Source organism: Bacillus rossius, chromosome 1, assembly GCF_032445375.1.
Source record: "Bacillus rossius redtenbacheri isolate Brsri chromosome 1, Brsri_v3, whole genome shotgun sequence".
Lineage (NCBI taxonomy): Eukaryota > Metazoa > Arthropoda > Insecta > Phasmatodea > Bacillidae > Bacillus > Bacillus rossius.
In genome coordinates, this window is record NC_086330.1 from 28,876,468 (window position 1) to 28,894,300 (window position 17,833).

The following is a 17,833-nucleotide window of genomic DNA, read 5'->3' on the forward strand; positions in this document are numbered from 1 at the left end:
TTTCTAGCGAACTGTATAGCGAGTGCACCCGAGGATGAAAGTGATGAAAGTGACGTTTCTGTGGAGGAAAATGAGCCGAGTACACTCACCGTCAACCTCCCTGCATCGCAACATACCAATCCACGCTTGCTACGGCCAGTGTCGCCACCCGTGTGGGAGGAATATTTCCCTCCGTCTTCGCCACACTCGGACGACGAGCAGAAAGCAGATGGTAAACCAGAAGAGATGCTTCATAAAAAGAAAAGATTCTCACCTGTGTGTGTTGAAAGTTCGCCAAAAAGAATTAAAACTGCGAATAGTGGAAGTAGTGCATCGTCAGAATTGGGGGAAAGCATAGCTGTGGAAGAAGACTCACCAACAACCATGCTTTTAGATTAAAATTATATTTGCATATGGATGGAGAATATGTGAGTGTGTATTTACAAATCTAAAATAATGTGTGGCTGAGGTTTAACATAAATTATTTTTCACTGAAGTATTTTGCCCAAGCAAGCTCATGCTAACTTGCTAGCTAGGTGGTTAATGTTTACTCAGACATTTGACCTTTCTTAGGGTTAAAAAAAAAAAAAAAAAAAAAAAAAAGTTGCATCATGTCTGTGATCTCATCAAAAATTGACGAAAACTGTTTTGATTTTAATGCCTAGTTCAGTGATGGTGTTGAATTTAATGCTCTTAAGACTATCATCTCACTCAACTTAAAGTTTTGCGTTTTTGGTAATAAAAAAAACTTTTGCAGATACTGAGGTTGGTATTACTGTGATATGGCCAACTTTGTGCTGCACCAAAAGCAGAATATTTGTTGTTTCTTACATAATTTACCTTTATATCTTTCCTTTTAAACATTACCTAAGGATCCTTATTTATTTATTTTTGTGAATAATATTCAGTTTCCTAGGATTTGTGTAATGGAGGCAGAAGACTTACCTGCTGTTTCTCTTCTGACATGTTGAAAATCCCTTACACATACTTACAAAAAATTATTTGAGCAAGCATGGGTGAGAATACGCTGGATATCATTCCTTTTAAATGTATGACGTACAACTTCAGATTTGTTCAAGGAACGGGCTGAGTGATGTCAAATATCTTTAAGTTTTTAGCTATACAGAGTTATATTTTTTATAATCAGTAAAATAATTTGCTTGCACTGCCAACTATGGTAAACAGAAGGTCCGCTCTAAGAAATTGTAAAGAGCTGTAATTGTTTGTGTGTGTGTGTACTAAAAAATAACTGCACTATATTACTAGAAAATAAGAGAAGAATGAAATATAATTATAAATATTATATGGCGCGTGACAGACTATTTCACCATGGGCTATTTTTCATAACAACTTTTTAAAATTTGAATTAGTTTACACATTATAAATATGTATTAGTTAACTGACTAAGTTATTTATTATTGTATTAATACCATTTTTGGTGTATATTCAAATTAATTTTACCAGTTAAATGAAAGATGCCAGCATAAATGAATTACCTATAAATTAAATTAAATACTTTCAAGTTTTAGATTTTTGTAGACCATTGTCATTCTTCCCCATATATCAAAAAAATTGCTCTCTTGCTTTGTGTTAAACAGATGTGTGAAACATCATTTTATTTTATTTTCCCTCACCAAAATGCTTGTGAAGGCTGCATGATGAAAGTTCTCATCTTAAAACTAAGGTGTGAATTAAAAAACTTTTCAGATAATGTTGCAGAATAAAAATAAATAAATAATTAACTCAATTTCTCTGATGATACATAAGATTTTTCTTCAGCCAATAATTGAAACCTCAAAAATTAAGCAAGACTAATTTACCTCAATACCTTACCATTTCTCAATTTATCTTCTAGCCAGACCATTTGTTTGTTTTATAAGCTTTATTGCTGATATTTACATAGTACATGGAATTCACAACCCTTGCATTAGGAAATACATACCATGGACTCTAATGTCAAAGAAATACTTATACAGTGCTTAGTCAGTTGCTAGGCCTCCCATATATGTGGAACTATTAAAGTGTTCATGTGCAGTTTTCAAAATTAAACCTACATATATTTAAGTCTCTTAAGTTCAGTACAACCTATGTTAACATTGGTTCAGCATCATAGTGTGATTAGAATGTTGAATCACAGACAGTTGATTGTGTGATATAATTTGTTCCCCATAATGGGATGTAGTGTGACTGATTCTACTCTGGCTTGTGGATTTTTTCTAGGTACGACCATTTATTCTCTTTTTTTTTCCTGTCCTTTCTCGAGCCTTCTCCCTCTTCATTTTATTCCGCACATTTCTCGTATCATCTGCTTGCCTTTGACAAATCTTCCCTCTCTTCACATGGCCATCTCTACAGAACTTTCAAAACAAATTTTCTTGGTAACATAGTTAGGCTAAAAATAAAATAAAACACCGAGACTGTGATGGGTATGGCCATCAAAGGGCTGTTAAATGACACTGTTACCCCAGTGTATTCATGGCTTAACATTGCTTCCCTGACGATATAGCAATGAGCAGAGTGATCTTCAGCTCTTTGTATTAGAGAGTCAGGTTGGTAATTTTTTTGTTTGGTATCACCAGCTTCCTTGCTAGGGGTCTTTGCCTTTCTATTGTCTTGTAAAACATTGCAAAAGTTTAATTCCCTTCTTCTTCTAAATTCTGCTTGTCTGTTCTCAACATGTACCCAAGATATCTGAGATTAAGTTTTTCTCACTTGGGAAGATAGCCACTTTCTGATCTTTGATTTCTGTAGTTGGATACATTTGATCTTCTCTCTGTCTGGGCATGGCAGTTGAGTGGTCGGACCACTTCCTTACTATCAAGGCGGGTTTTCTCTGGGTACTCCTCGTTTATCCTCACCATGCTTTCTTCAGTGTTACATCCAGGGATGGACCTAGAATTTCCTTCACCCGGAATAAAAATTGTGATTATTTATCCCCCTCCTTCCCACCTCTTTTCCACAACAACAATAAAGATACCAAGCATAATTTGTTTCGCTCCATGTACATTGTATGCAAAATTTTTAATTAAATTTTTTTATTGTCCCATATATTTACCACTGTTTTAAGTGTAAGTTTTATTTCACATACGTAATTTTAAGAAATAATATAATTTTCAAGTCTTTCAGTACTTGCCAGTGATGCGTAACATCTAATAACTGTTAACACAGAAATTCATGTGTTCTCATGTTGCAAATACGCTTATTATACAAAATTCGGACACAGAATTTAACAAGAATTCTTTAAAATAACGCAGAGCATGATAAACACGCAAATTGTGTTTTAATTATATTTTTTAACGCAAGCTACACGTTTCCATGCCTGCCGCTAGAATTCACTGCCGAAGCAGCTACGTCGACTAATGAATCATTTGATTTGCAGATTAAATTTTTTAACTATTTAATGAAACAGCTCTAAAAAAAAATACTTTAAAAAATACTGAACACCGTTATTGGACCTGATTTTCAACAAGGAATTTTATTAAAATATTGCCTATTTTGTTTAAATTCATTAAACAGTTAATACTATGAAGTTTCCCTTTGACTTTGTGAACTTTGGTTCACACTATCAGCCACAGTTGGCAGCAACGTGGTTACACATTTCCGTTCCGTGCAACTTCCGTTGCACCTTTTTTTTTTGTCTTTGTTGGGCCATCCTGAGCCTCCCTAACCCGGTGTACGAGGCAGGCTGTCCCCTATCCCCCCCCCCCCCCCCCCCACCCCCAGAGCTATCCCTGGCTCCATCTCATCACTCCTCACCTCATTATCGACAATATCATTAATTCATTCTCTTTTCTTCTCTTCCCTCCTCTCCATCTATTCTGTTCACGGTATTTTCTGCCTTTACGACATTCCAAAGGAATCAGTTTTACTACATTATTTAAATGACTCATGCAATACAATTTCTTGGACAAAGTTTTCACTGTTTGTAATGAGAAAAATTCATAAATGTAAAATAAGAAATAAAAATGAAAATGAAAACGAAAACATTAACCCACAGAGAACAAGCCTAAATCAGATGATGCCAAACACATAAAACCAACAATGTACCTAAACAGGTATAATGGACAACACAATGACTACAGCACAGATGAACACATTCAAACTTAAATATCAGACAGCACAAGAATTCTGTGAAAGGAATTTATAGTCATGAAAAAAATAATAGCAGCACAGACGAACACTGTGGGTTAACAATGACGAGACAGTTTCAACAATAACTGTAAATGGAGACAGACAACAAAATCGGAACAATGCAGCAAATATACGATTAAAATAGCTACCTAAACAGATATTATGGACAACACCGATGAACACAGTAGGTTACCTATGACAAAACAGTTGTGATTTTTCGGGAACTGGCTTCCGTTCCTGTCATCAGGCACAGACTGATCAGTTCAACTCTCTACTTCAGCCTTAACTGTCTACCAGTTGTAAACAATTCAACTAGGCGTATCTTTGCAGATCTTGATGTTGCCTTGCACTGCCAGATCTTAGCCAGCTCTACCATTGGCCGCCCGACCTGGGGCAATACGTCTTTTAATGTCTTTTCCCCAGGTTTCCCGTGCCATTGATGATTTATCCCGGATGCACAATGTCCCGTACCAACCTCCAGCTCTTCTAAGCATCGTGCGAGTTGTGTTTATGACTTTCGATCAGAAACCAATAGTTTGGTCTTCTCCGTGTTTGATTATTGACTGCAATCGTACTAACGTTCTTTACTGTTGGCAAGTCAGTAAGCTCTGCTTCACTTCTTGCAATGAGAGTTATGTCATCAGTTGAGAAAATTTTATATGATGAATTGCAATGAAACCGAAATAACACCATATAACACCAAATAACACCAAGTTCAAGTTAATGCACTACAAAGCACTGTAATGCAACTAAAATCTTAAATTCAATGAAATTAATTTATTTAGCATGATGTTTGCACCACAATTCAATAAAAGAGATTGGTAAAAGTTAAATATTTTTAATCTTGCTATTATTAGTTATTTTTACATTTTGACCTTAGAACATTTTTCAAACACACAAATAGTTAACAGATTTATTAAGTTAAGTGTTAGCAACTAAAATGCTGGGTGAGAGGCAATAATTAAAAAAAAAAAAAAAAAACTGTGAGCTACATGGCATATTTTGATCAACTTATCACATTAGTTTAATTGTTATAGTTAATAAAATAATTCATAGTATTAACAGTAATATTGGAAAAATATGAGCATAAAGATTTACTGTTTAAGTAATTATTTTACACTGCCATTTTTTATTATATGAACTTGTATTATTAAATGGACCTGTAATTGAATGATTATGGTATAAAACCATTATATTTGACAAAAATTATATTATTTAATAGTTTTATCATATATGTTGTTTTAATGTGTGTACAACAATATTATACGTACTTGATAGTAGCTAGTGTGGCCTTGTCATGTTTGTGTTTGTTTTATTGGTATTCCTCCGCTACACTTAAGGAATAAGGGGTGGTGTATCTCTAGCCAAACAACTGAAATCAGGCAAACAGCAGCAAATACTGCTGAGAATTCGGTGGTCCCTCTGGATACATTCAACAGTTAACGACTTTCCTTAGGACTGTCTATCCTTCCTGTTGCAAACCACTCCTGATCCTTAAACACGTCCACATCTCCCTTAACCAACTTAGATTTTTTCAAAACTATTTTGTAACTTTGTTTTAAGATATCATTGAAAATCTAATTTGGTTGACATTAAGAACCACATTATCTTTCTTATATTGGTACCGAGTAAGTGGCATCCATAATTTCTCATGTGAAGTAAAGTAACGGTAGCCAAGTAATGAGTTTCTAAATAACTTTAACAAATTTACAGATTTTTCTCATGTATTAACAGTACCATAATAGTTTTTTAAACACATTAAATCTCCAATTATTTTTTAGAGAAATTGGTAAAAATTCATCTATCCACCTTATGCAAAATATTTTAAACTGCATTCTGTCAATAAAATGTAGATGATTGATAAAAAGCTAAGCGGTAACAGCAAAAAAAAAAAATTCAGTATCAGGAATTTAACTTGCGAATTAAGAGTTGATGAATGTACTCTTTGTTCTTTTTACACTGGAAATAAACACAGTTTCGTAAAAAATTGCAGTAAAGCCCGGTTAATTCAAACTTCAGTGTTTTGAAATTGAGGATGATTGAAAGTAATAAGACAAGAATCTAGTGAAGCATGCTAAATTTCTGTGAAGGCAACATATTTTATTTAAATGCAAACCTGATTTGTGGCAACAGAATGTACTCGGCAGTGAATATGTCCAGGCAATCCCCTCTCTGGCTGCATAATCAGGTAATGAGAGACATGTCGACAGCCAGACAGCGCGTGACTGCGAGCGGGAAATGTTCCATTACCGGCTTTGACAAGACTGTTAGGTGAATTGCGATAAAACCGAAATAACACCGCAAAGAGTGTCAATGCATCATACAACACCGCAATGCAAGTTAATACACCACAAATCAACAAAAATGCAATTAAAATTGTGAAACTAGTCAGCACTTTCAATTAAAACTTAACTCTTATGATGAATACATAATTTTTTAAATATTAAATTCAATGACAGGTAATTATTTAAGATGAAGTTTGTAGCACAGTTTATGCAAAAAAAAAAAATTGGAAAAGGTTTACTTCTTTGTAATCATGCAACTGTTATTAGTCACTCGTTTTTCTTTTACATTATGACATCAGTACATTTTTCAAACACAAAACTACTTAACATATTTTTTTTATTTGTACCGAATAGTTATACGTGCTCATTACATACCATTATATTGTAAAAGTGCATAATGTATTAGTCAAAATGATATTGTTTTGAAGAAATTAGTATAATGGAACATTTAAGTGTCATATTTGTTCAGTAATAGCTATATTTATTAATAAACAGATCAAAAATTTAAAACGTAAAGTATCGTTTCTGCTTATTGCTCGTTCACTCTATTCTCCGGCTACATGTAAGACTGGAATCACAATTTAAAAAAGCATGAGCGAGTACATAGCAGACCAAGCACACGACTGTGCAAAATTGGTTCACAATTGGAATCTTAAAAAGTTAATTTTAGCCATTGAAATTTTGCGATGTGTCCAACATTGTTTTTTCGAGTTATTCAAATTGAAAATAAATCAATCTAAATGCACACCTCATTTAAATAATAAATAAATATAATTGTTAGTCAACAATTCTAACCACAAAATGTTTTTTTTTTTTAATAATTTTATATTAAAATTTATTTCTAGTAACTTATTCCAAGTAATAGCATTAATTTAATTTTAAAGCAGGAAATAGCTGAATATTGTAATATCTCAACAATTTCTTGCTATAATATGATTGATAAAATAAATATAAACATTTATTAAGTCCCACCAATCCTACTCTTCCCTCACTGGCTGTTGCGTCCTAACAAAAATATAGTATGTTCATTTTCCTTTTATGCGCACAACCGTTCTATGCACTATTGTGAATCAGGAGATGGGAAAACATTGTCAAATCTTGTGCACATGACCCACTGTTACTGTTTTTATTATTATTATTATTATTATTTTATTTTAACCTGAACCCAGCCTAACACTTCCTGGATTCCCTCAGTAAGACCTAACATTGTCGTTATCACCACACTATCCTGAATTTCCTAACATTGTGTAACCTCGTTAATTCAGACATTTTCAAAACTATTCTTTAATGTTATGCAGTAGTTACACAGAGTGAAGTACTAGAACTGCACATACAAATTTAAAATGTGTACATATTTGTATTTCCCTTTACATAAGTATGCCAGTTAAAAACTTGGTTCATAAGTTTGAGCAGATAATTATGGTTGCAAAGACTAAATATGTGTGTTCATGTAGATAGCACAATTTAATCTAAATTAATTTTAATACAAAGTACCAAAATTAAGATTTGTATTAGAGGTTGTTATTCTTGCTCTCCATCAATTATTATAATGGTTTTTTTTTCCATCCTTTTGTCTCGTCTAATCCACAATGTACTAAAACTTACTATGTGTGGGCTGCTTGCCATTTAAGTGAAGATTAGAAGTGTCATTTTGTACTGCAATTACTTGTACACATTATGATTAAATCAAAGCATGCTGTAGCTAATATATTGTTTTCTCCCGTTTTTTAACATGTAAAAAAAACTGCAAGGTTTCACAACATGAAATGTTAAAACTTGAGAATGATTATGTTAAAGTACAAAAATATACCATGGATGATTGCTCAAGCACGTTGCAATTTGTGTATTTTTATATGAGAAAAAATAAATGTAGTATTCAAGTATGATAAATGTGTTGTACCTACCTTCTTCATTTTTTTCACTAAACTTATGTCACATTTTAAGTATACACTAATTCGTAAAACAATACAGTATGGCCATAAAAGAATGTTCCAGTTAGAAATATTAATAATATCAACTGTGTGCATTTTAGGGTGTTTTTTCAAGCTCACAATTTAAGACTAAATCATCAAACAGTTTTAGATAAGCGCATGCATGAGTACTGCTTTGTTTTTCTCGCTTGCAGTGCTACCTACACAAAATGGCAACTCCTGAGCGTAAAGTATTGAATCTGTAATTTCAGTTCAACATGCGCTTCGTTTAAAGTTTAGTTGTCACATTCCCTGACCGTTGGATTGGTCGTAATTGTTGAGACGACAGAGCTATTTTTCGCTGGTCTCCACGTTCACCGGATATAGCGCCATGCGATTTTTTTCCTTTGGGACTTTATAAAAGATTGCATCTGCATTCCACCGCTACCTAATGATTTACCAAGTTGTTACAGAATTGAAGAGGCTATTGCTTCCATTACTCTGGGCTTTTTAACCAAAGTGTGGGAAGAATTGGTTTTAGGTTGGATGTGTGCCATATCAGTAAAATTGCACACATTGAACATTTTTATGAAACACTTGGTTATGTTACCTTCAAACTGATGTATGATTTTTTAAAAATAGTATAAATTAAACTGTTATAGTAAACCATTGAAACTGGGACTTTATTTTATGGACATTCTGTATAATGAAAGGCACAATCTGTAAGCCGGCATCAGTTGAGCAGCTAGCGTTCGGATTTGTTTCGCATGGATTTCGGCTGTTCTGGTCACCAGGTCTGATAACTGCGCTGCCTGCATATTTAATTTGCTCAGAATTTATCGTTACTGACAGTTCCCATTTTAGTGCAGCATTTCTTGTTTTCTAGCTTATTACTACTTGTTTTAAACACAGTTGTACTGTATATTAAGTGCTTTTTTTGTTATTCCCACTTAAGTTATATTGACGTCTGATAACCAGCATGGCCGTGGTCACACACATGCCTGATCAAAGACCTTTCAGTGTACGTACTAGTAACGTATCATCTTTTTTTTAATTTTAAATATATGCATGAATGATCATACTGACTGCAACTACGTTCACTTATATGAGGCTATTTCCAAAAGTAAAGAACGCTTTTAATCTGCAACCACGCAGTTCTCCCACCAACCCCCACCGCCACATCATGGACCTGTCCATTCCTTCACAGTCTGATGCTAACAGCAAGCCCTAACGGTCGTCTACTGTTCATAGTGTTACTTTGAAAGGTGTAACAAATTTAAAGATCCCACCAAGTGTGAACTTCATAATGAAATACCCTTTCTGAACATGAAAAAAGTCAGCCCTGTTGAAATTTACAGACAGATAACCGAGGTTCATGGTAATTTGGTGAATGAAGCTACATCTGGAAAATGACGCATCATGTTTAATGGTGAGCGAACGAATATTCATGATGAATGCTCAGAGCAGACTTCAGTTGAGACTGACAAACTGAAATTGAGGATTGATGAAAAAATTCAAGAGGATCGACATTTCACTATAGATGGACTTGAGTTCTTTATTAAATTTTTAGTGATGATTTGGGCTACAGTGTATGCCACGGTTGGGAGTTGCACTTCTCTCTGTCAGTGCAGAAAGAATAGCGAGGAGTTTTTCATCCATATTGTTCTGATGAGAACTCCAGAAACAAAGCACCAGTCAATGGAATGTGATCATTCCTGATCCCCTACAAGGTAAACAAATTCTGAGCACTAAAGAGATTATGGCTATAGTGTTTTGGGATTAAAAGGGCATCCTACTCATCAACTACATACCAAGTTGGGAGATCATAAATGCAGTCGGACCCTCCACCGACTACACCGCGCCGTTCAAAACAAACGGCAGGGATTGTTGTCCAGAGGCATTGTGCTTCTTCATAACTCACATCCGCATGCTGCCACGTTCAGCAGTTTAAGTGGGAAGCACTTGGAACATTTACCTTATAGCCTGGACTTGACTCCAAGGGGAGACCTAAGATGCACATAAAGTTCTGCCATCCCCGATTACACCCGAACAATTCACCTTCGGGCAACTTCGGGATTTGTTTTATTTTTGCGCAGGAAAAATGAATTCAAATATTAAAAGTGGTCGGTTAGGTTAGCTACATTAAAATAAACAGATAAATATATATAAATAAACCCAAGGTTGGCCGAAGGTGAATTGTTTGGGTGTAATCGGGAATTGCAGAACTTTATGTGCATCTTAGGCTTCCCGACTCCAAGTGATTACCAACTTGTCTTCAAATTGTAGGACTCTTGGGCTGGGAACCACTAGTGATGAACTGAAAGAGGATGTTAATGACTGGTTCAACAACTTGGCGGTAACTGAGTACGCAGAAGGCATAGTAAAGCTGGTGATGCACTATGACAAATGTTAAAATTTGTATTGGCCCACTAAGTAGAAAAATAGCTAAGGTATCAGGTGTGCTGTAAAAAAAGTTTTGTTTCATTATTTTAAATAAAAAGATTAACAGAAACATTCTTTACTTAGAGATCCTCATATCTACTTATTTCAGTATGTTAAGTAATTTGTTTAATTATATTAAGATATGGAGAGCTAGCATTCTGCAATTTGTGACATGTGTTATTTTTAATTTTTAGATAGGTTATCTGCATTTCCGTGTGTAGCGACTATCCCGCCGAGCCCAGACTCATATTGTGAAGAGAAAAATTGAAAAGAACCCAGATACTCCCAACAGGTAATTGTTAAAACACACACAAAAATAATTTCAACATATTTGTCTTCCATATTTAATATTTTGCTCCTTCACAAAAACTGGCAGTAATTTTTGTAATGTGCATTTTAAGGCAAATTCTGTTTAATCACTTATTTTGGTGATCCAGACAGTATCCGGTCCTATGTAGTCTGGATTAGCGGGACTCTACTGTACATTGAGAATGGGGATAACAATTTGGCAATGAATCTTTGGTATTAAATTTTATAAGCTCATATAGGCAGGGGGCAAAAATTGTTTGTATTGAGATAATGTTTCTTTAGGTTTATTCGCAACAAAAATCATTTGGTGGAATCAGAATTATGGCAGTATTACAGTGATGCCCAGGTCCATGTGATGTAAAAGAGAATCCAGAATAAGAATAACCTACTTAAAATTAACAGTGGAAAAGTTTTTTAATAGTTATCAGCCATACTTAATAATAATCACTGAACAACATTAATTAACAAAATTCTGAAAACATTTTATTCATCACATTTTCATTGAAATTGCCTACAAAAAATTCTCTTTTTTTGCACAGTTACAGGTAAGGTGTTTTTTTTTGCAAGCAAAATAAATCCTCAATACAATTACAGTATTTTTTTTTAATAATGATACTCTGATATTGCTACAAATAAAAATATCCAATATCACTATTGTCAACAACAGGTGGGGTTTCTTGAAGAACTCAAAAATGAGTCGAAGCATACAGCGTTATGGCTGGGGAACGAACACGAGTCCCCCACTTAAGTACGTCTCGGCTGCAAGTGCACTGATTTCGTAGATATGTACAAAGATCCCCAGCCAGGGTGCTGGCAGCTGGAATGCTGACAGAATAAAATGACTATCAAAAACACATCACACATACTACATGTTCAAGGAAAAATACAATGCAGTCAAGTTTTGTAAAACTCAGAAATAGATAACAGATAGTGCACCGAATGGAAGGAAGATGGCAATTAATGCCACAACATTTACCGTTCTCCAAAAATTACTGAATATTTTTAGTGCAATGCAAGAATATACAAAAAAAGATTCAAATTGAACCAGTATTACACAGACTTAAACATGGTTTGTACCCTCTTGTGAAATCAAAAATTAAGGAGGTTTAAGGACCCCTTAACCATGATCAAGATTACGGTCATATAGATATATCTGGCAACTTCCTATCCTTTGCCTTGGCGTGTCTCGTCAACTTAGTGAAGCTCACGGCGGCCTACGAACTAACGGCGCTGGTAACAGTGGAACCCATTATTAACATTTTGTTAAATGGGAGTTTTATATAAAATATAATATTATTACTAATTCTGTCTCAATTTTTTAAATTTTTTTCCCAGATTACTATTTTTTTTATTTGTTTGGGTTCTTGGTCAATGCCTAATCTGTACAAATGCCTTAAAATTGTCCTGCATTTGTTAAGTTAAAGAGGCCTCGCTCTTGCATTGCACCTGGCTGTGATGAAGATTACGGCTTAAAACCATCAAGTTTTTTTATTTTTATACCTAACGACCTGGTTAAAAAAAAAAAGACAAGCTGCAAAACTAGGAAAATTTAGAGTTGACATCTTACTAAGAAAAGGGTCCGAGTTCTGGCTCACCAAATTTGCTTAAACTGTGTGAGTAGAAGTAGGTTTTTCAACGTCCTAGCCTATCTCACCTGAGCAGGCCCTAAAAAGCGAGAAAAAGCTCTTTAAAGATTGTAAAGTATATTTATATAACATTTTTTATTTTTTTTTAAATTATCATCAATTCAGTGGATTGGTGCAGTGGTTAAAAGCATGGCTTGGCAATCTGTTGACTCTGGTTCAATTTCCACCAACTACACTTTTATTTATTCCATACTATGCACTGGACCCCCTCAACCCAGACAATAATTTAAGTAAAAATTTTTTCTGTAAAAATAAAAAATGAACATCAACATTTGTTGTGCTGCTTCACCAGTGGTGTATGTTCAGCCTTACTGTAACTTTTTAATCTAATAACTTAAAGGGAAAAAAATATTAATGTACATTATGTAGATGGGTCTTGATTGTTAACTGTAAATAAAGCACATATCAGTTGTTGCAAGCTGCTGTTTCTTATTGAAACATCTGTGGCAATAGCGCGTGCAGCGTTCCAGATTGCTGATTTGTAGGCACAGGCAGCTGCTTTGTCTTGTGCTACATCGTTATGCAAGATGATGTATGTAGGGGTTACCACTGTCTTACTTCAGACAACTTCCCTAAATTTTCCCATTCATACTTAAAAAATTTTTTCTCCTGTCTCATCTTCCCATAGATATATTACAATTTACATTACTGATTGAGATCGGCGAAATACTTTAGATATATGACCGTGCTTCAAATTGAAACCCAGTTTATTGTATCCCTAATGTTGAATCAGTGTAAGTACAAATTGAATACAGGTTAGTAACTGCATACATATAAATTTCTGATAAAAATACAAACCGGTTTTACAAATTGACATACATGTAACGAGAAATTACTCGGGACGATATTATGTGGTTGAATTGCAATAAAGCCAAAATAACACTGAAAAACATCCCAACACATCATATTACACTGAAATGAATGACTAAAATCATGAAATTAATCAAAATATTTAATCTAAATTGAATTCAGAGATTACAAAAACTGAATATTTTAACACATTAATATCAATCAATGTAAATTATTTAGCATGGAATTAGTACCAAAATGTATGTATTAATTAGATTTTAAAAAAAAAATCTTTTTTTTTGTTGACATTGTAACATTTTACAAACGCACATATACTTGCAGATTTATATTTATTGTTCCCAGTAGGTAAGACAAGCTTATTACATATCATTATATTGTAAAATTGCATCATGTATCAGTCAAAATGACACTGTTTTGGTGAAGAAAGTATCATTGAACAAGAAAGTGTCGTATTTGTTGAAAATTTTGCTATCTTTATGAATAAACATATGTAATTAATATAAAATAAAAACCCTAACATGAAAATTTTTTTTAACTATATCAGCCTGAAAATAATACCATAAAACTTGTGTCTAGGAATTACGAATACTCTTTATTAACTAGTATATTGTTAATTTCCCTGTGTTTTAAAGGTTTTTTAAGACATTTCTTTAGTTTCCTGAGTTTTACCCCATTTTTCCTGTCTGCAGATACTCCGATGTAATGTATACTTGGGGATGTCTTGTTTGCAAGCTGCGACATATAAAAATGGCTTATCTGCCATTGATGAAGTCACCAACCAGTACTAGCAAGGAAGCCCTCGAGTTAAATTCATCAATTGTATCTTCGATCCTTCCAGTGCACATACTTCACTATGTCAAATACACTTTATTTATTTATCTGTGTTTATTCACTTTTAAGACTTCTATTGGGCACACTGTAAAACATTTCACTAACAAAGATAAACAATCAATCCATTCACGCAGTTACAGAACATATCTAAATTATTAATACATTTTGTTTAACAGGTTTTGAAAAAAATCAGTGCTCCTTGCAACACTTGATTAGTGAATGTCTCACGTATCACAATAGTGAATTTCATTTTAGTCTTGCATACTGTTACAGACTGACTCAGTTTAAAAAAAACAGTCTCTTATTTTTGATCTGTCACTAGCTGCTGGAAATTTAAAAACTTTAAACATACGGGTACAAAATTATGAGCATGGAACATTTACTACAAATGTTTCTTGGGCATGTTACTGCCTGATTCAAATGATTTCAGCAGTCTTTACAACTACTAAACAATTCAATTATGCAAAAAAATTATGTTTTACACAATAGAAATTTTCATAGACAGCATAAAAAATATAGGTATTTTTTTAATTTTATACAGATAACTGATAAACCCTCATAAATGCAATTTTTTATGCATTTTATAAAAATTAGTTATTTAACAAATTTATATAATTTTTCACAAAAACCGAGCTGCACTGTGGGCACACATGAATTTGCTCAATTCTACGAATCATTAAAAAGGGGTCTTATTATTAAGTATATAAGGCAATAAAATTTTTTTTAAATATCTGTAAAAAAAAATCAAGATTTTACTTGTAGTCAGCTACACAACTATTAAATCCAGTCAATTTGGTGTCTTTCATGTATTATATTTTTGTAGAGGTTCACAATCTTCATCCCAAAAATTAAAAATAATCCTGATATTTTCATTTTTAAAATTTTTTTTATACTATCACTCAAAACAATATGTTAAAACAAAGATCAATCATATTTTTAATATACAGCAGAACCCCATTTACCACATATTCCTTTCACTGTATACAGTACATAGGTTTTTTTTTCTCCCAACGAATGCAACCATCTTAACCTTTTCAATAAACGCATGAATGAAATTGCACATTTTCTTCTACAATTCAGCATGAGAATGAGTAGGCTGATGTGAAGGACAATAAAAAAAAGTGGAACACATGGATTCACCAGTGGAATTTTCTTTCAACACAGTTGACACACTGCTGTGAGAAATGTGATATCCTGCTCAACCGTGCCAGTATCTCGTTATGATAAGCATACGTTAAATACACAAATTTTGCTCAGAATAAACAAGATTCCAAACTTCAGTTTTACAGAAATCGAACTGGTGTAGCAAACCAGATCCTGCTGTATATTGAAGTTCAAATTAAAACTATTTTTTTTTTTTTAACACTCTGATCATTAAACTGCTTCACACCAACCACGGTTGTGAAAAGCAACATGGACTCCACCGCTCTCAAATCACCGACTATTATTACCCATCGTAGTGATGTTTCTTTCACACAGGCTCCCCTCCCCATTTTCACAAAATTCACAAAAAAAAAAGACATCTCCAGTTTGTACTACAAACATAATTCAAAAGTAAATACTCTCCACTGAGTTACTATCTTGATTCCCGGGTTTTCGCCTAAGTATTTGCCCAACAACATGAGCTTGATTATTCGTTACTGTAGCGTCAGTAACGAGTACTTGGTAAATTCGTCGCATTTTGTTGCTGCAATTATTACATTACAGTTATTTCTTAAGTTACTTCCAAAGCTGCAGTTCTCCATTCAAACGTATTTCTGCCAACGTGATAATACAAATAATATAACAGTTTAAAGTTATATTTAACTTGCAATAATAATCATTATCATTATGAAATACTACAAATTCAAGTAGCAAATGTAGTAGTTGTGTTCCTTAATCCAAAGATGTAATAACAAAATAACTTGTCTTGTAGCCTCTTTTAGGGTCTGGAATAAAACAAAATACCAAGAAATATAACTGTGATTACTACGTAACTGCTTTTAGAAAGCATCCCGAGTGTGTTATTAAATAACACCATCTCAGAACAAAACAGCACTTTTTAGAAAGACGTCTTTCCTAATAACTCTATTATGATATATAAAAATCTATCTATATATTTTTAAAAAGTCACAAAAGATACAAAAACATGGAAAACAATAGAAAATCTTTTATCACTGTATGTACACAGATCATGCACAAAATCACACCTATGTACAATAAAAATTGTAGTTCTTTTATTTCTTTTGATGCATTGTCATTATTGCAGAAACTTCTTGGTCACTTTATAAAAACAGTTTCTCAAAAGTCAGCATGAGTTCGTACACGCCAAGTAAATTAAAGCGTGATAAAAAGTAACCAAAATCACCACCCCCGTCACCATTCACCGACTGGGTTTGTCTCCGTCTTTTCCACTGGCCCACAATCACTTTGCTGCACTTTTGAAAGAAAGGCACATCAAGGATCTGGAAAGAAAAAAAAAAATATTTTTTTTTTTTGTGGTTGGTATCTACAAACAAGAAAGTTATTTTTTGTTCTAACATGCTACTGGGTGGGAATCAGCTGACCTATAGTCAGTTTCTTCACCTTACTTCACAAAATGTTGGCATTGTGGCCAACAAATACAGCACCTAACATTTCTTCCGACACTGATGCTGCCGGTTTGCCACAGATTGAAAAGATGTGAACTTTGGTTCATGCGTGTGAAGATCGTCTAGTGCCAGTGTGGTGTTGGCACAACATGTAGACGAATGATCCCTGGACCATACTTGGGCTAAGCTCATTGGATCGTGGATCGAACAGCAGAATGGTGCAACAGTATAACATGCTCGAGTATGAAAATGATCAGCACACCACTTACCCATGGGCACGTCAATGGTCGCCTCTCAGCAATTCCATCAAAAGGTTGAAGCTCGGGCCTTCTCCCTCTTTGTTCTTTATCGAGAGCATCTCTTTACCAACCTGCAAATCAAAGAGAAAAATAATGTATTTATTTATTTACTATGCTTATGGCATAGAATAAAATCCATTCTAGATTACTGTAAATCTTCTGTTTATCACCCTAAAACTTTAAAAAATTTTCAAAAACAATTTTGAATATGATGAAAAACCACTGAAAGGAGTGGGGGGAAAAAGGGGGGGGGTTGACGGTAACAAAAAAGTTATTATTTATGTTAGTAGGCACTCTCAAATATGTTCAATATTTTTATAACTCTTCTTCATACTGTACGTACCCGAAAATAGTACGAGTCTGAATACAATGCAAGCCCAAACTTTTTGATTATGAGTTAATGAAAAGGACTTTATGGATTGTAAATTGCAATTCAAAATTATTGAAAATTATTTTAATTAACAGATCCCTTCCATATTTACTAGACCCTCTCTGGTCAGTAGAATGATTTACATGGTCTCTTTTGAAACACCAAGCCACAGTTAGAAAAAAAAAATGTGGTGATATTTGGTGATCGGTTGTCTGGGTGTAAGAAAGAAGAGGGGGAGGGGTGTCTTCGCT

General features: G+C 33.8%; 2 protein-coding genes across 5 annotated transcripts in view; one reads left to right on the forward strand and one right to left on the reverse strand.

Annotated features, from left to right (window-relative positions):
- LOC134533529 (death domain-associated protein 6-like) overlaps positions 1-1,249 on the forward strand; it is a 43,729-nt gene extending 42,480 nt beyond the window's left edge. For all 4 annotated transcript variants that reach the window (XM_063371057.1, XM_063371082.1, XM_063371067.1 and 1 more), the window contains one exon: positions 8-1,249. In XM_063371057.1, the coding sequence (XP_063227127.1) occupies positions 8-378 (371 nt within the window). In that variant the 3' untranslated portion in view covers positions 379-1,249. The remainder of the gene's footprint in view (positions 1-7) is intronic.
- Positions 1,250-11,644: 10,395 nt separating this feature from the next.
- LOC134533519 (nuclear hormone receptor FTZ-F1 beta) overlaps positions 11,645-17,833 on the reverse strand; it is a 112,321-nt gene continuing 106,132 nt past the window's right edge. Inside the window, exons 15-16 of the mRNA XM_063371047.1 lie at positions 17,183-17,283; positions 11,645-16,787 (exon numbers count right to left, since the gene is read on the reverse strand). Coding sequence (XP_063227117.1) covers positions 17,194-17,283 — 90 coding nt within the window. The 3' untranslated portion in view covers positions 11,645-16,787; positions 17,183-17,193. The remainder of the gene's footprint in view (positions 16,788-17,182; positions 17,284-17,833) is intronic.